Source organism: Loxodonta africana, chromosome 3 (genome assembly GCF_030014295.1).
Source record: "Loxodonta africana isolate mLoxAfr1 chromosome 3, mLoxAfr1.hap2, whole genome shotgun sequence".
NCBI classification, from domain to species: Eukaryota; Metazoa; Chordata; class Mammalia; order Proboscidea; family Elephantidae; genus Loxodonta; species Loxodonta africana.
In genome coordinates, this window is record NC_087344.1 from 41,009,491 (window position 1) to 41,031,383 (window position 21,893).

The 21,893-nt window shown below is 41.4% G+C and overlaps 1 protein-coding gene across 3 annotated transcripts in view; it reads right to left on the minus strand.

Moving 5' to 3' along the window:
* DNAJC11 (DnaJ heat shock protein family (Hsp40) member C11) overlaps nt 1-21,893 on the minus strand; it is a 78,021-nt gene that overhangs the window by 32,634 nt on the left and 23,494 nt on the right. For all 3 annotated transcript variants that reach the window (XM_064281179.1, XM_003413486.3, XM_023552110.2), the window contains 3 exons: nt 19,577-19,706; nt 17,210-17,283; nt 9,559-9,660 (listed from right to left, as the gene is read on the minus strand). In XM_064281179.1, coding sequence (XP_064137249.1) covers nt 9,559-9,660; nt 17,210-17,283; nt 19,577-19,706 — 306 coding nt within the window. The remainder of the gene's footprint in view (nt 1-9,558; nt 9,661-17,209; nt 17,284-19,576; nt 19,707-21,893) is intronic.

Genomic DNA, 21,893 nt, shown 5'->3' on the forward strand with positions numbered 1-21,893 from the left:
TTGACATCAGCAATGATATCCCTTGTTCCACATCCTCTTCTGAGTCCAGCCTGAATTTCTGGCAGTTCCCTGTTGACATACTGCTGCAGCCGCTTTTGGATGATCTTCAGCAAAATTTTACTTGTGTGTGATACTAATGATATCGTTTGATAATTTCCCCATTTGGCTGGATCACCTTTCTTGGGAATAAGCGTAAATATGGATCTCTTCCAGTCGGTTGGCCAGGTTGCTGTCTTCCAAATTTTTTGCATTGACAAGTGGTAGTTGCATATCTTATGACCAGCAATCTCAAATCTAGGTGTGTGTGGTATATGGGTATATACAGAAACACGCACACCTAGGAGATAGTCTTGCATACATGCACCAGGAAATACGCACAAGAATGTTCAAAGCAGCTATGTTCAAAATAGCAAAAACCTGGAAACAATCTAAATACCCACTGGCAGGAGAAGGGATAAATTGAGGAACCTGTATGCAGTAGTGAAAACGAAAGAATCATAGCTTCACGGAATAGGCAGAATTTTGGAAGACTATGAGGGATGGGGAGAAAGCAAGTCCTAGGAGTTTATGTTTATACACACACACACACACACACACACACACACACACACACACACACACACACACACATACCAGAAGGACCTTGGAGAAGGACATCATGCTTGGTAAAGTACAGGGTTAGTAGAAAAGAGGAAGACCCTCAACAAGATGGGCTGACACAGTGGCTGCAACAATGGGTTCAAGCATAACAATGATCGTGAGCATGGCGAAGGACCGGGCATTGTTTCCTTCCGTGGTACAAAGCGTTGCTATGGGTCAGAACTGACTCTGTGGTACATAGGGTCGCTATGGGTGAGAACTGACTCGATGGCACCTAACAACAACAAATAGTATGGTACCATTTTTAAAAAGCTCAAAAACAATAACAAAATATATTGTTTCTGTGACACAAATACATTACAAAAAAAAGAGTGGAATGACAACAAAATTTAGGATCGCGCTAATTTCTGGCAGGGAAAGGAAACAAGAGGGGGACATGGAAGCAGATGCAAGTTATAGGTAATATTCTTGTTTGTGTTCCTGGGTGTTCATTAGTATTATTATGGCTTATATATTACACATAATCTTTGTTTTTGTGTTTTTTTTTATATTAGAATATTTTACTATGTTTTCAGTGAAAGTTTACATAGCAAATCTCATTTAATAATTTCTACACAATTTGTTCAGTGACATTGGTTACATTTTTCGGTGTCAAGTTTCTCATTATTTCCGTTCTGGTTGTTCCGTTTCCATTTATCTAGTTTCCCTGACCCCTTGCCTTCTCGTCTTTGATTCTGAGTAAATGTTTGCTGTTTGGTCTCATATAGATGATTTTTTAAAGAAGCACAGTTCTCACAGATGACACTATTTTATGAGCCAATCCATGACCTCATGGAATAGTTTTGGTTCAAGGTTTAAAGAGTATCAGGGAGTCCTCCAGTTTCAACCAGTCCAGTAAGTTTAGACTTTTTAAAAATTTGAGTTCTGTTCCACATTTTCCTCCCATATTATCAGGATTCATCTACTGTGTTCCTGATCACAACGGTCAGTAGTGGTAGCGGGCACCGTCTAAATCTTCCGGTCTCATGGTAGATGAGGCCGTGGTTCATGTAGAATATTAAACCTGTGGACTAGTTTCTTTGAGTTTTTAATTTCCTCCTTTCTCTTTTACTCCAGACACGTAGAGACCAATAGTTGGTCTAAGAGGGCTGCTTGCAAGCTTTTAAGACCCCAGACGCTACTCACCAAACCAGGATGTAGAACATAAACTTTATGTACTACATTATGCCAACTGAGTAATCCCACTAGACCATGGTCCTAAACCTTCAGACCCTGTAAACCAATCGTGCAAGATATTTGGTTAAGTCTAAGAAGAATCCGTGTTTGTGTCCCCATGCATGTATGTATTTTTTAAGACAAAAAAGTAGAAAAAAAGGAAAAAGAAATTTGCCTATATATATCTTTTCTAAAGAAGCTACTGGAGGATGTTTCCCTCAAAAGAGAAGTAAACCAAAGAGGAAGGTGGGTGATCCAAGCACAGAAAGGGCTGGAGGGAATCTAAACTCTGTGAAGGAGGGGGCTCTTTTGTTCAGTATATGTCTAGGACCTAAAAGTGCCTCTGCAAGGTTGGCACTCAATAAAAATCTGCTGAATAAATGAATGAAAGGGTGTTCTGAGGAAGTTGGTCAAGTAAAGTCCAAGCCTGCAGCTTTAAAGCAGGCCTAGGAAGCAGAGTCCAGACTGGAATGGGGTTGATGGAAGGTTCTGGAGAGATGCCGCCAATAACGAAATCAGAGTAACGGAATATATATAATGTGTCTGTATGAAATGGAGAGGAAAGTTTCAGTTTTGACAGAGCCAGGAAATTAATTAGTGCTTGATTTATAGAAAACTAATCAAATGAACCCAACGGGACAATTACAAATACCACAGAGGAAAAAGCATATTAAAGGTCAGATTATCATGGTAGGCTATCTGGCTCAGTTGAATAACATCTATATGGTCATAATGTATACACTGAACACTAGTTTATAACTAAACTGGGTGGACTGAGAAAGGAATTACACCCTTATCTTGCCTTATCAATAACCACTAAGACTGAAAAACGGACTAACAGTTTCAATATGTGACTTAGAAATACGTGACATCAGAAGAAACAGCTCAAAGAGGGGGGAGTGGTGCCTCTGGGGAACATAGTCAGGAGTACTGAAGGAGGATGGAGAGGGGCTACTATTTCTTTTCTTTACAAACCTAGGAACTTTTTGACTTTTTGAACTATTTACACATATTATTTTGACCAAAAATAATTGGAAAAAAATTTTTCACACCTGTAAAATTGTTACATATATATAATCTTACACATATAAAATTACATGTTTTTAAAACTAGAAGCTACATCAACATATTTCTATCTCAAAAAAGTCTTATGTTTATTTTTAAATTAGTAGACTTATATCTGCAAGTGTCTAATGTTTCTTGATCTGGAGGACCCAATATAACCAAATGGTACCATTACTCACAGGTAGGGCTGGAGAAAGAGAGACAGGACCCAGCCTCTTCCCAGCCAGCTACCAGAAGTCATCAATGGGCCTGGCCATTTCTGATCCAAAGGAACTCCAGGCTAGATGTCAGCACTGTGGCCAGGCCAAGGATCTACTTCTGCACTGGCTCTGTGATCAGCTTGCACCTCAAAATTTATTTTTTATGTTAACTACACACCTTCTCACCCCCGGCCTCTCAGAAGATGTAGGTCTTTAGTACATTATGTTCAAGACAAAACAGTGGATGTAAGTGCAGTTTCCTTTAATCCACAGCAGACTGTCTTGTTCAATGTTCCCTATAGTGATACCAAATTATCATCCTACAATATTCACTCACCGACATTGGTTCTCATCTCTTGAACCATCACAAATTCTGTCTAATCCCTGCCTCCTATTAGGGGAATCAGAGATATACCTCTTCAACCTCAACTGCTACGAATTTCTCCATCACTGTTCCAGCCCCGTTGGCCTCTTTTCTATTTATTCCTCCAACATACCAGACCCACTCCCCTGTTCGGCCTTTGTGCTGGCTGTTCCTTCCATCTGCAAAGCCATTCCCTAGATATTCACGTGGCTAACTCTCTTCTCTCTTTCTCGTCCTGGTTCCAACGTCAGTTTCTCAGTGAGGCCTGACCACCCTATTTAAAATTGCAACCCCCTCCCCTTGCCTTGCTCTATTCCCTCCACCCACAGCATTTATCACCTTCTAAGATTTTTAGTATCTAATTTATGTATTATGTTTACTGCATAGTAGTATCTGTCTCTCCTTCCAGGATATTAAGCTTCACGACAGGGCTGGGTTTTGTCTGCTTTATTCTCTGCTATACACCCACCATCTAGAACAGCGCTTGGCATGCTGTAAGCACCTAGTTTATATTAGTTGTTGAATGAATGAATCATCTTTACCCTATTCACCCCCAACCCACAAAATATGCTAAATCGTTGCTATTATTAAGCCAGAAAGTCAATTTTTTCCCGTCTGCTCCTTCCCTTACCTAGCAGGTTTATTCCTGTTAAATTTTATTGTGCTATAATTTAACCTTTTGTTCCAGTCACTGAGATGTCTTAGAATCTCGATTTTGTCCTTCCGCCTCAGGTCTGCAAACGTGAAAACATGTCTTCACTGACATTACTCATAGAAGTTCTGAGCATGAGAAGTGGAAGCCTTTCTCACACAATGAGAAGCTTCTCACCAGGCTGGAAACCATACACTCATCCTCCCTTGCTGAGTAGAATCAGTGGTTCATTCAGCCCGGAATGTACCTTTCTGAATTACTTTCAGGCTTAGATTTCTTTATCTGACCATAAGGATAACACGAGCAATTTTTGTCAAATGCCATCTCAACAGTAACTATTTACTAACTGAAAATTCCATCAAAAGGAATGATAAGAGGCCATGTAAAATTTGCTCGTTTTATAACTGATGGACACGTGATGGCTCATGTGACAACCATTTTCACAGGATCATTCTATCTGAAATGAAAGTGATCTGTATTTTCAAGTTTTATGGGGGACTCAAACTCAAACTTAGCAGGATTTCTAAGACCAACTCCAACCAGTCACTACTCTCCAGGCCTCTCCCCACATCTATAAACGGAAGTCTTCTAATTCTGAAATCTTGTTTGTAAGTGATTATGCTGACATGAAGGTGGTGGAACAGTTCTTTCGAATCCCTCTGTGTCTTCTAAAGGAGCCCTGGTAGTGCCATGGGTGAGAGCTATGGCTACTAACCAAAAGGTCAACAGTTCAAACCCAACAGCCACTCCTTGGACACCCTGTGGGGCAATGCTACTCTGTCCTATAGGGTCGCTATGAGTTGGAACTGACTTAGTGTCAATGGGGTTTGTTTTTTTTTGGTTCTGGTCCCTTCTAAAAGGGCTCTGGGTGCCACAAACGGTTTGTGCTTGACTACTAACCAAAAAGTTAGTGGTTCCAACCTATCCACTGGTGCCAGGGAAGAAAGGTCTGGTGATCTGCTTCCATAGATTATAGCCAAGGAATCCCTAAGGAGCTCAGTCAGTTCTACTTTGTAACACACAGGATTGCCATGAGTCAAAATCGACTCAATGGCAACATGTTTGGTTTTTTGGTGCCTTTTTTTTTCTAAATAGCCAGCCAACTCCTCTCCTCCCCAAGGCCTGTTTTATACAACAGCAATCTCCCAGACTTAATTAACCAGGCTCTCCTCCCCTCTCCTTATATGACAATTTCCCACTTTCTCCACTTTTAATAGCAGCCCTTTTTTGCATACGGTAAATTGCCCCTTCTTGCCATGAGCACAACAAACATATGAGTTCAAATAGCTTTTCTTCTGCACTATTATCAGGCCAGCCAAGTCAAGTCAGCTTTATGACATCAGAATCATCTCCACTGAAACATACTGAGATAACCATGGGCTCATTCTGACGGCTACAACCATTTTTTTTTTTTAAAGAAACCCTTCAAATATAATTGAGTAATGTACTCATACATCTTTATGAAAAAATTGGGGGATTAAAGAAAAATAATTGTACAGTTATGTGCTTTGATACAGTATTTGAAATTTTTTTCTGATAAAGCTAAACTGTGTTTTTAAGCTATCACACTAGTGGCACTGATAATGTAGCTTCTCTAAAATCAGCAAGGAGTTCTTGCCAGGGAAAGAAGAGTGGAATGGTCCATAATGTAACAATCTCCACAAAATGCTTACGTAACCAGGTCACAAAATAAAGCAATATACACCCTCAGAGACAAACAATCAAATACCTCCCCCCGAACAACCCTGAACTTAATCCTTTGTTCCACACGAGATCTAAACAAGTTCATTAAAAAGGCAGTAATAAAGTCAGACAACGCTGCCCGGGATCTAGTTATCTTCTAAAGCCTCTCAAAGCGGCTGCCGTCCACAGAGAGGCAAGATTTATGAGTATTAACAAAAGAAAGGAATTAAAATAATCAATATGAAGTGAATATGGCATAGAACCACCCTCTTCTATGAGCTTAGTTTCTTAAAGACAAGAAATGTAGATGGATTATGCAAATAAAATACAGATTTTAAAGCCAGAGGAGGACAGCCACGGTGGTCCGGTCAAATTCCAGGTGCACACGCTCCAAGCAGGTAATCCGCGTGGCCTGTCTGGCCAGATTCCATTCCACGACACAGCTCCACCGGGAGGGCCTAGGACACGCTAGGTTCACAGCAACCTGAGGATGGCGTGGCATTTTCCAGCAAGAAATACAGGTGGAGGATTTTATTCCCACAGAGCAAAGCAAAGGCATTAGAAGTAAGGACTTTGGGGTCCAAGGATTTGGCCCCATGCGGTCAGCCTGTGCGGCAAACCTCCCTTTTCACACACAGAGAAACTGGGCTAAGGCCAGAAGACAGACTTGATCAAGACCACAGGACTGGAAAGTAGAAGGATCAGAATCCAGGGCACTCAACTCTAAGTGCAAGGCTCTATCATATTGCCTCCTATTGGTGTGTGTGTGGGGGGTGTGGGTGTGTGTGTGTGTTTATCAGCTGGAAAAGTGGATACACTGGAGTAGGCTATTCCACTTATTCCTTCTAGGTGCCACAGTGCTTTCTACAGCACTTTTTACACAAATCAAGAATTACAGTGGCTAACAACACAGGACGAAGGAGCCCTAGTAGCGCAGTGATTAAAGTGATTAACTGCTAACTGAAAGGCTGACGATTCAAAACCACCAGTAGCTCTTTGGGAGAAAGATATGGCAGTCTACTTCCGCAGAGATTTACAGCCTTGGAAATCCTATGGGGTCACTTATGAGTTGGGGTTAGCAAAACAGGACAGGGCTGATGGAGTTGGCAGAGGGCCATTTTCAAATCCCAACTGACAGACTCTACCCGAACCCAGCCATGACGGTGCAAACGAGGTGCCCTGCAGAGCTAATAACTTCCACTTCTGTCAAATGAAGCACCAAACCAAAATTGAGTCTTACCTCACATAGTATAATAATATACTTTGTATTTATACAGTAGGCTTAACTTTCTCTAATAAGTTGACATCTTTTTCCTATTTTAACATATGAGGAAGCTAAGGCAGAGCTTAAATTGTTTGTTCTGGGTCCCATCTAATGAGCGTCAGTCATTATTTCTAACCTGGACCTTTTTGCCTGTTGTAGGTACACACATCCTATTGGGAAATCCCTACCTAGCAAACTCTCATTGTTGAAAATGGAGAGAACTATCCACCAGAATTTCAAATGGCAGTACCACAAATGCCATATAGTCTGCTAACCCCCGACTAACGGTGGTCCTTTGTGGGGGTCCAGGTGACAAGCCAGTGCTGATCCCTCTGGTCATCCAAAGTACCCCTCTCCCCGTGGTCTTTTTAAGGATCATCCTTTTCTTCTTAGGATGAGAATGTTCCAAGCTGTTCCACTCAGCTTGAAAAGCAAAACAAAACTCAGAAATGGAATAAAAAAGGCAGCTCAGAACCTCTGCTCAAGATGCTGCACAGCCAACATCTGGTTATCATTCAATACTTCTGGTTAAAAAATCTTTTATTTATTGGGAAGCAGTTTATAGAAGTAGCAAAGTACTGGAAAATTTAAAATAACTTGCATGCTTGTATGAAACGATCACAGCTGTGCTCCCTCATTCCACAGGAACATGGCCCCGGAGACATACTTTCAAAGAATTCCGATAAGCAATTGCTGCACACACCCAGATGGCCCATTTTTATCCCAGGACACAGAGGCTCAGTACTACAGCAAGGCTCTCTTTCCTTTTCATTGCTCTGAATGCAGCAAAACTCCAGCCACAACAGCAAAAATACCAATGTAACAGCTTGTTCCTGCCAGGTTCCTGTCCCACTCCCCCTCCATCTGCCAGTGCTGACCTTTCAAACCAGACTTCCTCCCAGTGTGGGGGGCGGGAAGAGGATCAGAGTAGGGAACCCACTAGCACAGAGTGCCTCAGGGACTGTCAACTCTTCCAATCTCAAACTCCTTGACTTGTTCATCCAGTGTTGCAATTCTCAACCCCCATTTGACCAAAGGTAACTCAGCCCTCTTGAAGTCATCATCTATCAAAGGGTGGGTGGGTGGGAAGGAGGTATTGGCATTGACAAATACCCTTTGAAAAGTAGGATTCAAGTAGATGGAAGAACTCTGAATATGTAGTCCTTTAAATGCCATTGTTAGATGCTATTGAGTCGATTCCGACTCACGGTGACCTCTTGTGTGCAGAGTAGAACTGCTCCATAGGGTTTTCAAGGGTTATTGGAAGCAGATTGCCAGGCCTTACTTCCAAGGTGCTTCTGGGTGGATTTGAACAGCCAACCTTTCAGTTAATAGTTGAGTGCATAACCATTTGTGCCCCCTAGGGACGCCCTTAAATGCGGGGCCTTTAAAAAAAAAATTCTGTTTTCTAGAATGTATTTGATCAGAAGTTCAGCTTACATGTTTTCTGGCTGCAAGGTAGCATTTTTTCTTTTTCTTTAGAAGATGTAAAGAAAAATACTGAGGTTTCTTATTATTTTGAGGGGCTTCACCGTCCCTTGCAATAATGCTGCTGAGTTGACATGGATTTTGGGAGCCTTCGAGAAGAGGCTGACGGAAGGGTGGGGTGGGGTGGCGGGTGAAGGGGAACTCCCAGCTCCTTATCATGACAGTGACAGGCTGCCTGCCAGGCTGTCCTGGCCATACAGATAGGGCCTGGCCACGAAGTCCTCTTATTAAACACAGCTGAACAACACTGGGCTATGTTCATTTAGCCGTTCAGTACAACTGGCATCTCAAATCAACCAAGATATCCTATTTGCACAGGGCTGGGGCACACAGTCACAACAATCTCCCTAGCATATTGAAGGAGAAAGATACTACACACAGACAGAAAAGTAACTCTCAGACCCAGGACTGTCACTGGGTTAAACGATTCAACTCCACCAAAGACCTGGGTGAGTTAAAGACGGCCACCTTAAGGCTGCTGAAACAGCCTGGTGCCTGGGTGTCATGGCACCGTTGTCCTGGGGTGATGAAAACAGAGGCCCCTCCTTAATGCAGTCTGCAAATGCTCTAAATCCCTGAATCATTTGGCTCCCCACATGCTAACCGTGCACGTACGGAATTTTGTGGCCTTGATGCTTTGTTATATGGCTGTCCTTTCCCCTGACACTGTCCTTTGACTGATTTCCACATGCATGGGGGAGAAAAGGTCTTGGAGAACTAGTCTGAGTTTCTGTCTAGGAGGTTTCCTCAGTGTTTGGAAAAACCACGGGGTTGGTTTCGTCTTTCCTCTCTGTGGTTCAAACGCTCTTCTCTGGGTAAGCAGCAGCAGCAGCAGCAGTTTGGTGACAGCCACCAGGAAGCTACTTTCCAGAAAGGAAACCACTCTGAGACAAAATAAGCAAAATTTTTTTCCATCCAGTTCTGCATGTTATTACCTTCAAAAGCTACCAGCACCCAATTATTTTAGACCTGCCCTCTGGTAATGAAGCCTTTTAAGACACCCTCACTAGAATCGGTCCCTGTGCACCTTGGGATTGGTTCGCTGTTGCAGTCTCCTTTCTTCCCTCTCTCTCTGCAGCCGCTCGAACTCTTCTCTAATTTCAGCTGGTGTTCGCCTCCTTTCCACAACCTATGGGCAGAATCAAGAGAAGACAGTTAAGGACCTAGAAGGTGAAAAAAAAACATACATAAGGAGCTGACATAAGTCATTTTTGGTGCGTACATGTTGCCCGGGGTCCTGCCTCTTCTTTTCATCATGACACTAAGAGATGTCAATGGAACACCAATGAACTGCTCCATCACACAGTCCAGAAAACACAGAGACCTGTCTCATTAATGCAATATAATAATCCAATATAAATAATTACTAAAGACAGGGAGGCAGTTATTGTTAAGGAAGTTTAAAAATAAACAATGGTTAAGATTGTCTAAGTCTAAGAACAAATGCGAAGTCCTAATTGGTGTGAGAATGATTGCTTTGTGGCCTCACAAAACATACTAGGCTCTACTTCCCAGACACAGCAGGCTCACACTGAAAACTCACTGTTCCTAAAAACATCCAGGGCAAGGGGAATTATTTATGACACTTTTATTTCCCCTAAGTTACCCTTTATCTTGAGCTGAAAGAAAGCAAGGTAGTTTTTTTTTTTAAAGTTTCTATTATCTTCTCAAACTCCTGTTAGCCCCTTCCTTCATCAAAAGGAAACAAAAGTAAAAGGGCTTTAGGGAAATGCAGATAATCAACTATTCCATTCAACCTTGACTTTAAATATTTTTAAAATCATCAGTGACTTTAAACCCCAATTTAGTGAATCTGTGACTGTCCTACCACCAATGATCCAGGCTCCAGCCAACGGTGGCGTAAGTGACGCATTACTAAGGACAAAAAGAGTCTGGGTGTGAGGCTTTGGGGCTGGATAGGAAGCTCTTCCTAACCTAAATGAAGGTTTCATGATTGAATACTCCACTCAACAGGATGCCATCTTTAAAAATGTAGACTAAACATGTTTGATTAGCCATAACTTTAACTCACGACACACAAAGACTCATGAATATGCCCATGCCCTGATTTTTTTTTCATAAACAGATTATATGATCCAGGAATTAAAATCCTAGACTTGGACCTTACAGGAAATCCAAAAGACTGGGAAGCATCAGGCACCACAGAAGCCAGGAAAGGACAAGATTTGTGTTCAAGAACTTTAGCTGTTTACCTTTGCAGAGTGATTAGTAGTTGTGACTTTCAGGTCATTCCATTTCTAGCCATATTTTCCACAAGTTCTGTAAATAGTTGGTGCATAATCAGAGCTAACCGCATAGTCAAAGTGGCTGCCCTCTCTAGAAAACTGAAGACACCTAGATGGGCAGGGCATCTCACACTTTGCTCCCCACAGGTCCCCTACACCCTTTATTATTTACATCCTTCTTTAAACAGAGTACATTAGGATGGGGAATGGAATAAAATTAAGCCAGCTGTTCCTCGCTTTCTTCCATCTCAGCAACCCCTATACATAAGTGTCTAGGAACACAGCATCCTAAACTGCACAAACTGGTGAATATCAGATGTTTTCAATGCTCTTCATGAACAGAACGTATCACACGCAGCCTGTGAATCTATATACTCGTATTGTTCACCTTGACCATTCAGCTGAGGTCTACCCTACACCAGCCAGGAAGACTTATTTTGCAGAAAGGGAAGACAAGGAGGTCTCTAAAAGCTAGGTGCATAGTGGATAGAAGACGGAAATCTGGGTTCTCTAGCCCCGACATTACCTCTCACCTCCTGGGATACCTTAGGCAAATCACTTTGCCTCTCTAAGCTCCAGTTTCTCTGTTGTAAAAATGAGGGGGGTTAAATTAGACAATTTCTTGCTGAAAGTGAAGAGGACTTGAAGCACTCACTAATGAAGATCAAAGACCACAGACTTCTGTATGGATTGCACTTCAACATAAAGAAAACAAAAATCCTCACAACTGGACCAATGAGCAACATCATGATAAACGGAGAAAAGACTGAAGTTGTCAAGGATTTCATTTTACTCGGATCCGCAATCAACACCCACGGAAGCAGCAGTCAAGAAATCAAAAGACATGTTGCATTGGGTAAATCTGCTGCAAAGGACCTCTTCAAAGTGTTTAAGAGCAAAGATGTCACCTTGAACACTAAGGTGTGCGTGACCCAAGCCATGGTATTTTCAATCGCATCATATGCATATGAAAGCTGGACAATGAATTAAGGAAGACCGAAGAAGAATTGATGCCTTTGAATTGTGGTGCTGGCGAAGAATACTGAATATACCATGGACTGCCAGAAGAATGAACAAATCTGTCTTGGAAGAAGTGCGGCCAGAATGCTCTTTAGAAGCAAGCATAGGGAGACTGTGTCTTACATACTTTGGACATGTTGTCAGGAGGGATCAGTCCCTGGAGAAGGACATCATGCTTGGCAAAGTACAAGGTCAGTGGAAAAGAGGAAGACCCTCAACGAGGTGGACTGACACAGTGGCTGCAACAATGGGCTCAAGCATTACAACAGTTGTAAGGATGGTGCAAGACCGGGCAGTGTTTCGTTCTGTTGTGCATAGGGTCGCTATGAGTCAGAACCGTCTTGACGGGACCTAACAACAACAAATTAGATGATTACCAAGGTGCCATATAGCTCTAAAATTCTATGATTCTAGCAAGTCAATGTCTTATTTTGGAATAGTTTTAGAAAATTATTTAGAACTTTAGAAAAGGTGCAAAGGTAGAATAGAAAGTTCTTATATACCCTTTACTCAGCTTCCCCTTATGTTAACATCTTACACAACCATGAAACATCTGTCAAATCTAAGAAACCAACATTAGTACATTACTATTAACTAAGCTCAGACTTTTTGGATTTCCCTAGTTTTCCCACCAATAATCCTTTTTTTCATTTTAGGGTCCAATATTTTATTTAGTTGTTGTATCTCCTTAGTCTCAATTTCTCAGTCTTATTTTTCATGATCTAGACCCTACTATAGCTAGTCAACTTTTAATGGAGGTTATCTTTCTTAGGTCTCAGAAGAAAGCTTGGTGATCTATTTCTGAAAAACCACCCACTGAAAACCCTATGGAACACAATTGTACTCTGACACACACGGGGTCATCATGAGTCAAAAATGACTTCATAACTTTTTTTTTTTTTAACATTTCTTATACATCATAAGACTGATCTTCAAGAGATAGGGAAGGTGAAATACGGGTAACATAAAGAACTACAGACCACTGCTAAAATGTAGATGACCTGGGCCACAGAAGGCTCCACTATATGAAATCTAGAATCTGGAAGTGATTTTTGCAGGTCATCTGAGTTATTTGGTTCCCATTCCACCTGCCAGCCATTGCCAGATTCACAGCTCAAGGTTGGATTTTGGCCATTTTGAAAAGATACCAATTTCATTTTCATTGTGGGCATCCCCACAAATACTGCTGACCAACTTCGAGAACTAAAATGGCTGTTTAACAGGTTGGGAATTGTTACATCTCACTCCTTTGGAATCCTGCCAGAGAACGACGAAGTCTCTTGAAGGTCACAAAAATGTATCAAACGACTGAAAACAGTGCCAATATTTTATGCAATCTAAAAAGCTCAAATTTCATCATCAGCCTCCACCAATAAAATGGGGCCTAATGCTACTGCTGGGACAAGGAGTGATAATCTTGTAGAGTGCTTTGAGACCTTTGGATTCAAGGCATCTCAGACACTTGGGGCATTAACAGTATCCTTCACCCTTCACTGACTACCCAGATGGTTAGCCTAACAAATACTCAGTAAATGGATACCCTTTAGCAACTAGAAAATTTTAATAGTCTAAAAATACTAGCAACAGCATGAAGGGAATAAGAGCTTCTCCCCCTGGAGTGGCAACGATTAAAGAACTGGGAGAAGCCTCATATTAAACAATCCATCCAGCTGCAGGAATTCCTTGAAGGAATGTTGATGCCAGCTCCACAAAATGAGCTTGAGTTCAGTGAGACTTTTCCTTTACAGTATAAATAATGGCTTCAATTTTCCTGTGGTATGTTAGGCACTGATACATCTCTGAGTAAATATCTGGGGAGGTATCTCCATGTAGTCTTCACTGAAGGCATTTTTATCTAGCAGTGAAGGCTCATTATCAAGATAAAAACAAAAAACAAAAAAAAATAAACAAGCCAATTCTGATCGATGAGAACTTGACTTCCTTGAAGTAGTTTACTAAATAACAGAAATACAAAATAGAATCCAAAAGTGCATTTACCACCCATGTTTGCCTACAGAGCTTTATAATCACTATCGTGTGTGTGGTTTTGTTGTAATTTTCATGGGCAGATACTTTGGTTTGTGTTATGGATTGAATTGTGTCACCCAAAAATGTGTGTCTCCTTGGATAGGCCATGATTCCCAGTATTATGTGGTTGTTCTCCATTTTGTGACCTGATGTAATTATCCTACATGTTGTAAATCTTTATATCTATGATGTTAATTAGGCAGGATTAGAGGCAGTTATGTTAATGAGGCGGGACACAATCTATAGGATTAGGTTGTATCTTGAGCCAATCTCTTTTGAGATATAAAAGAGAGAAGCCAGCAGAGAGGAGAGGAACCTTATTACCATCAAGCAAGAAGAGCTAGAAGCAGAGCGCATCCTGTGGCCCTGGGGTCCCTGCACTGAGAAGCTCCTACACCAGGGGAAGATTAATGACAAGGACCTTCCCCCAGAGCCAACAGAGAAAGAGTTCCCCTGGAGCTGGCACCTTGAATTTGGACTTTTAGCCTCCTAAACTGTAAGAGAGTAAATTTCTGTTTGTTAAAGCCATCCACTTGTGGTATTTCTGTTATAGTAGCACTAGATAAGTAAGACAATTTGGCAACAGGAAACCATGAAATACTTTGCCAGGAAGATATTGCTCCATTGCTCCAATTAGAGTTGGGATATTGCTGCTGGGAATTAAAAACCCAGACTCTGAAGGGGTAATAGGTAACAGGTGCTGGCATGAGTTGAACTGTATCCCCTAAAAAGATATGTTGAAGCCCTAACCCCTGTCATGGATTGAACTGTGTCCCCGCAAAATATCTGTCAACTTGGCTAGGTCATGATTCCCTTGTATGCTCATCTACCATTTTATCTTCTGATGTGATTTCCCTAAATGTTGTAAATCCTATCACTATGATGTAATAAGACAGATTAGCGGCAGTTATATTGATGAGGTCTGCGAGATTAGGTAGTGTCTTAAGCCAATCTCTCTTGAGATATAAAAGAGAGAAACCAGCACAGAGACATGGGACCTCATACCACCAAGAAGGCAGTGCCAGGGGAAGAGCACATCGTTTGGACCTGAGGTTTCTGTGCTGAGGTGCTCCTAGACCAAGGGAAGATGGATGACAAGGACCTTCCTCCAGAGCCGACACAGAGAGAAAGGCTTTCTCTGGAGCTGACACCCTGAATTTAGACTTGTAGCCTACTGGACAGTGAGAGAATAAATTTCCCTCTGTTAAAACCATCCACTTGTGGTACTTCTGTTACAGCAGCACTAGATGACTAAGACAACCCGGTACCTGTGAACGTGACCTTATTTGGAAATAGGGCCTCTGCAGATGTAATTAGTTAAATTAACATGAGGTCATATTGAGTGAGTAGCGTGGGCCCTAATGAGGTCATATTGAGTAGTGTGTCCTTATAAAAAGTGAAGAGACACACAGACGCAAAGGGAAAATGGCCACATGAAGATGGAGACAGAGACTGGAGTGATGCTGCCACAGGCCAAGAACTCCTAGGGCTACTAAAAGCTGGGAGAGATTAAGAAAGGATCTTCCGTTAGAGACTTCAGAGAGAACATGGCCCTGCCAACACCCTGAATTTGGACATCTAGCCTCCAGAACTGTGAAAGAAAAAATTTCAGTTGTTTTAAGTTTTTCAGGGCTACTGTAACAAGGTACCCAGTTGGTAGTACCTGCCTGCTACCACGAAAAGTTGTAACCAATACACATTCAAAACAAACAAGGTAACTTTATAATGGTATATAAAATATGAGGTGAAACTAAATAAATACTACAGAATTCTATTTTCCTTTTTGGATGAAAAAATGCTAAGCTATTTACATTAACACTTAGCTACACTGAACTAATATGACAGGAGGCATTGCTAGTTCCATCAAGCCAGAGGCCACAAACCAAATGCCTACTGGAGCCAGGCAGGGCACGTGGATGATTGAAGGGCTTGGTGTAACACTAGAGAGTGGTGAGGACTGGGAGAAACTGGACAGCACAGCCCAGTCTGAAGGGCAGAGGCTCCTCAGATTTAGTTGAGTGCTGCCTCCTGGGGAAATTCAGATCCAGTGTTACCAGGCCTTCTGATTTTCTAAGAGAAGACAGAAGACTGGATATCATGCAAAATCTTCCAAGTTTTAAAAGAAAGCAACTACAGTTCATTGCGTAGGGCAATCAAAACGTGGCTATAGGTTCGATATGGCCCATGAGCCACCAATATTAAGCAATAGTAGAAAGGGGAATAGAATCTGTTTTGCTTCTCTTCCAATCCCTACCTGAAGGCACTGAAAAGGTTGGCACACTAGAATTAGAAGAGACTGGCACACATGCTTGAGATTAAATACCAAAAGAACTCTAAGGAAAATCACACATGATGATAAAAAAAAAAAAAAAATAACTCAATGATATTCAATTTAACGTTAACAGCCTACCAAAATTTCTTGGCCATTAGAAAACCAACCAAGTATTAACATCTATATATACCTATTGCAATTTAGTTTTACAACAAATTTTTGCATTTGTTTTTCTACTCGCTCCGCCCATCTTCATTTTTAGATAATAAAATGGAAGAACAAAGCAGCCAAATGACTTGCCCAAGGGTTTACATTTAGTCAGTGGGAAAGCAAAAGAAAAAAAGGGGTCTTCTGAATTTTAGCCTATTGTTCTCATGTAGCATGGCTACTCACGATAACCTTTTTGACAGATGCTATATCGTTTGTTTAACTTTTCTACTGGACAAGATTTTTATATGTTCCAATATCATGATGCTCTGATCTGCAACCCATCATGAGGATGGCACAGGTCCATAACTAGCCATGGGGGAGCTGCAGGACTGGCCAGCCATTCTTTTGTGTATGGATTGCCATGAGTTGGGGCTGACTCAATGGCAGCTAACAACAACAACAACAAACAACAACATTATTAGAGTGCATTAGAGTTGGGAGGGTCATTACAGACAATTTAATCCAGGAGTTCTCAACTTTTTTCTGTTTCCATTTTGTCTACATGCATGAAACAGTACTAAGAGAAACATTTTCTAAATGCAGTTATTTACAACCTGAGATTAAGAGAGAGGCACAGAACTGCGAAGCGTGGAAGGGAATGTATGTGTACAAAGGATCGCACCCTTAAAAATACTGCCTTCTATCAGCCCCTCACCCTGCCTGCTCCCACCCTTCCCCCTGGTTAAAAATTACACAGGTTAGAAAACTGAGGACAAATTAAAATGACTGACTTGCCCAAGTTTATAGTCAGAAAGTGGCAAAGCCAGGTCAACCTCTTAAACCCAAATATGAGGCAAGAAAAGAGACTGTTCTCAAAGATATTATCAGTTTGTGGGTTTCAGGAATTGTTTTGTTGCTGTTTAATGACGTTTCTGGGACACCAGGGACACAGTTCGTCTTACCTCCCATCCTTCCATTTCCAGTCCTCTCTTCCCATATATATCATAGATGGCCCTGGTTTGGGGGTCACTAAGCACTGCAAATTAAAAATCAAACATGTTTACAAAGTACAAAATTCACCTTTCAGTCCTATCTGAGAACTCTGACAACAATGCTATTAGGTAAGTTTATCTTTTTTTGTTTTTTCCTGTCCAATCACATCTTCCTAGAGACCCTCTTCATTTCATACATTTCTTTCCTCCTGTTTTCCTGATCCAGCCTAGGATATGTTAAAGGGATGCTACAAATGAGAAAAGTCAGATTTTCCCAGTGTCCAAGCTACTTTTAATTGTAAGGCACCCTTTTTAGGGGCCTGCACCGACTCTCTTCACTGAAGTTGTTTTTAAAAGAATTTAGTAAATTTCTGCCATGGTATATAAAGTACACTGGCTTGAAAGAGTTAACTCCAGTTTCAAAAGGAGCTTAATGTAAAACTAAGGACAGGCTTGATACTGGAAAAACTGACACATGATTACTTTATTATTATATTATTTATAATTTTTTATTTACTAACTCCAAAGAAAGTCTAGAGTACTGAGTGGCATAAGCGGTTAAGTACTCTACTACTAGCTGAAAGGTTGGCAGTTCAAACCCATCCAGAGGTGCCTTGAAATACAGGCCTGGCAATCTGCTTCTGAAAGGTCACAGCTTTGAAAGCCCTATGGAGCAGTTCTATTTTGCACACGTGGGGTCTCCAGGAGTTGGAATCGACAGCAACTAACAACAAGAAAGTCTAAATTTTTCTGTATCTCTCTTCTTTACTGGTGAGTCATTTTAACAGTAAGACAATAGTAAGTCACAGTGGTATTGACCACATCACCTAAACTACATCAGAAAAAGATTTCTTAATAAGGGCGAGAGCTTTTCAAAGGGTATCCAAACCAGATTTAAATGTTAGTGAAGCTCATAGTCGTTATCTTCCTCCCTTCCTCTGCCAATTTCTGTTCAAGGCCTTTGTATCTTTTCCTCCCCCAGAGACTTCCCATATATTTTTAGGCCTAATTAAAAAACGATGTAAATGATTCTATCTATATTCAAATCTAATGAGGGAAGAAAGAAATGCTGACTGCTGGAAAACATGGGAGCCAAGCTTCTTCAGTTAATCTCTAGGATTTAATAAGGAATTATTTATTCACTATTTCACTTTAGTCTCCCTTTACGCTCGACACTGGGGGCAGGTTTGCGGCTGCAGCATTTTTATAATCACTGGTCGGGTTTTTCTGTTAACTCTTCCCCAGATCTCCAAAACGGCATAAACAAGCTGTGTAGGTAATTCAGACACAGGAGTAAAATTAATTCAGCCATTCAGATGACAGAATGTGAAAAAAGGAACAGGCTTTTGGTCAAGACCACCATGCAAATGGATGTCCCTCTGAACAGAGTTAAATTAGGTAGCATGCCACCCTTGCGCCCCAGTCTGATTTTCCTGGTCATTAACATTTAGCTTTTAGGTATAACTATAAAGTGAAATACAACATATGTTTTTACAACTCTAATGAGAAGTCTTCATTTTGTGAAGAAACACACTATCTGATTTTTGCTCTGTCTAATTAAGGGGCAAACCACCAAATGGCTTGAGAATGAATAACTTGTTTTATCTGGTACATGTTCTAAGTGTGACTTTAATATATTTTACATAAAAAAAAAAATCACAAAATTTTCTTTCTGATATACATAAGAAGTATAGAAATCTTAGCTGCTTAATTCTATTTTTAACCTTCTTAACATCATCATTTTCTCTCTTTTGTTTGAACCTTTATGGAATGCTACCAAACCTGTTGCCACCAAGCTGATTCCTTCGTCTCATAGTGACCCTACAGGACAGAGTAAAACTGCCCGTTAGGGTTTCCAAGGAGCGGCTTGTGGATCAAACTGCCGGCCTTTAGGCTAGCAGCTGAGCTCTTAACCACTGTGTCACCAGGGTTCCACTGAATGCTACACAACCGATAAAATTACTTTTTCATGAAAAAAATTTTTTTGTATCCCTTCACACACACACAAAAGCTTTCTCCTAACAGTCAGCCTTTTACCTCTAAGGGTTCCCTTCAGAAGAAAACTATTTAACGATTTAAAACTTGAGTATTCCCCTGCAATTCAGAACCTGGTCTCTCACTTCACCTGTACTCTCATTTTCTACTTATTGGACGTGTATTGATTTCCAAAGCAAAACACTACTCTTTCAAAGGGCCCTGTCAGTAAAAAGCACTAAACTAACTACCTCTTTTACACACCTCTGAGGACTCCCTTTTTTTATACTCCACAAATCAAGTCTCTTAAAAATCGAGTATCTGCTTCCAGGGTGCTTCTACAAAGCCCAGCCCTCTACTGACCTTCATAAGCCTGGTGAACAAGGTTAAATAGCCTTTCAGCTTGTAATTTGAGCTCTGGGTCTCTGTGCTTGTCTGGATGGTAGAGCATACACAGCCTCCGGTAGGCAGCTTTCAGCTCTTCATAAGAGGCCTAAGAAAGAAAAATTCCATTAGAGAACAACCAATAAGGCTTAAACATTATCACGATCAGAATCAGCCCTGAAACAGGGACCTGTCAGCTGCATTACATTTTGCTCTCTAAATACAGGATATAACGAAGTTATGCTTTAGTACCTCAATAAGGCTTTGTTGTTCCAGGATTAATAAAGTGATCAATTAGGTACATCAATAGTGACCATGATTTGTGGGAAATGCTGCTATCAGTTGGAATGAAAGCTTGTTTCTCCATACTGGCTTCATGTGTTAGGAGCTTAAATTAAAAATACCACAGAGATCAGGTTACTCTCTAATGTAAGTTATTTGAAGTAAATCATGGCAAGATACTCCCGACACAGAATTTGTTCTAAAAGAAAAAAATGCTACATGCCATTAGACAGAAATGCCACGCATTTAATCAGTTTTTGTCAAAGAAGTTCAATGAATACTATCCTTAAATTCAAAGACAAATAAGACTACAAAACCAGGACACACCTCTAATTTGATCTCTAATTCCAAAAGGCCACACACAAGACAGGCAAAAATGCTGTTCTAAGTCCTGTCCCCAATACGTACAACTCTCTAATTCACAAAAGTAGTCCATATGAAGGGGAAAAGGCGTAGCACACTGACAGGACAGATGACGTGACAGGGGAAAGAGGCATGGGCTGTGTTTTAGACACAGAAGGGAGGATGAAGCTGAATGATAAAACTCTTCGGCCTGCTTCACAGCCACCAACAAGTTCCCATAAGCAGACTCCCTGAGAGGCCCCAGGGAAACTACAGTCTGTTTTTGAGAAGTATTATTTCTGATTTTCATATTACTCTCAGAGACCATTTCGGTCCACCAGAGGTGATGTGAATTGGCAGGTCCATTGGGATGACTTGTCATGTAAGGAGCACATTTTTATTCTGGGAGACAACCCCACCATTTTGACAGCAGAAGTGCATTTCTGAGTCACTGACAACAAGCCAGAGGAGCCTGGAAAACCAGCCATCTGGGCAGAGGAACCAGACCAAGTAGCCAAGAGAGGATGCTGGGGATTGGCTGTATGCTAGGGTCAGGTCCTGGAATGAGGGGCAGCAGGGGAGGTTACTGAGACACTACTCATCAAGGGACAGAGACTATAAGAGGAAACGTTAACATCTTTCAATTCCAGGACTAATGAGGTTTTTCATAAAAAAAAAAAAGTAGAAATGGACTTTGGTACTAATTTTTGGCATGAAATTTAAATATTTTCTACAAGACTAAGTTATACAGGTGCTAGAAAACCAGGAAATTTATGCATGTTTATCAGAGGTTTTAAATGAGGAATTCTGAAGAACTACAGGAGGAAGACAATGAGTGTGACCAGAACGAGATGCAGAGGACAGGAAGCCCAACAGTCCCAGGACAGTCACATGTGCTGGAGAGGAGGGGAGGCCCGCATTCCCACTCCAGGCCCACCAGGCCCACCGACCTCTTTACCACCTGCCAGGGTCTGTTTCCTGTCTGAGGTGGTTGGGGTAGTTGACCTCTGAGGGAAAGCCTTTTCCATCTCTACCTTTGCCTGATTCTCTCATTCAGAGAAGAAACAGCTAGGCCCGAGCCTCTCGCAGCTCCTTTAAACTAGGCCCGTGACCTGCGCTGCTTGTTTTAGACAGAGGCACGTCTGCACGTCCTGCTGTGTTAAATCAGGAGCTCCTGGAAGGCTGCTATTACTACTCCTTGGGAAAGGGGCCAAGGTTCTTTTTGACTGAGCATCTTTGTGCCTCCAAGGACTGCATAGATAGGCTCTACCTATTCGAGCTCTAGCTCTGTCTTCCACGCTCTCTTGGCGCAGCCTTTGGGAATTACATTACTGAACAAGACTTTGTTGACTGCCTTCCTCCCCTTTCTTCATCTGGTTATCTGGGTGATTTACTCTGTGGTTTATACACTAACCTGCAGTTTTAATGGGTAAGAGCACAGGCTGTGGAGTCATCCTGGATGCTTAGATACTGGATCTGTCACTTAAAAGCTCTGTGACTGTGGGCAGGTTACTTTTCTGAGCTTTAGCCTCTACATCTGTAAAAGCAGATAACAGTACCTATTTCTCAGGCGTGGCATGAAAATGAAAGTGTGACTATAAAGTTCTCCACGAAGTGCCCAACGTACAGAAAAACTTCCAAATGGTAGCTTATTTAAAGCCTCCTCTCTGTT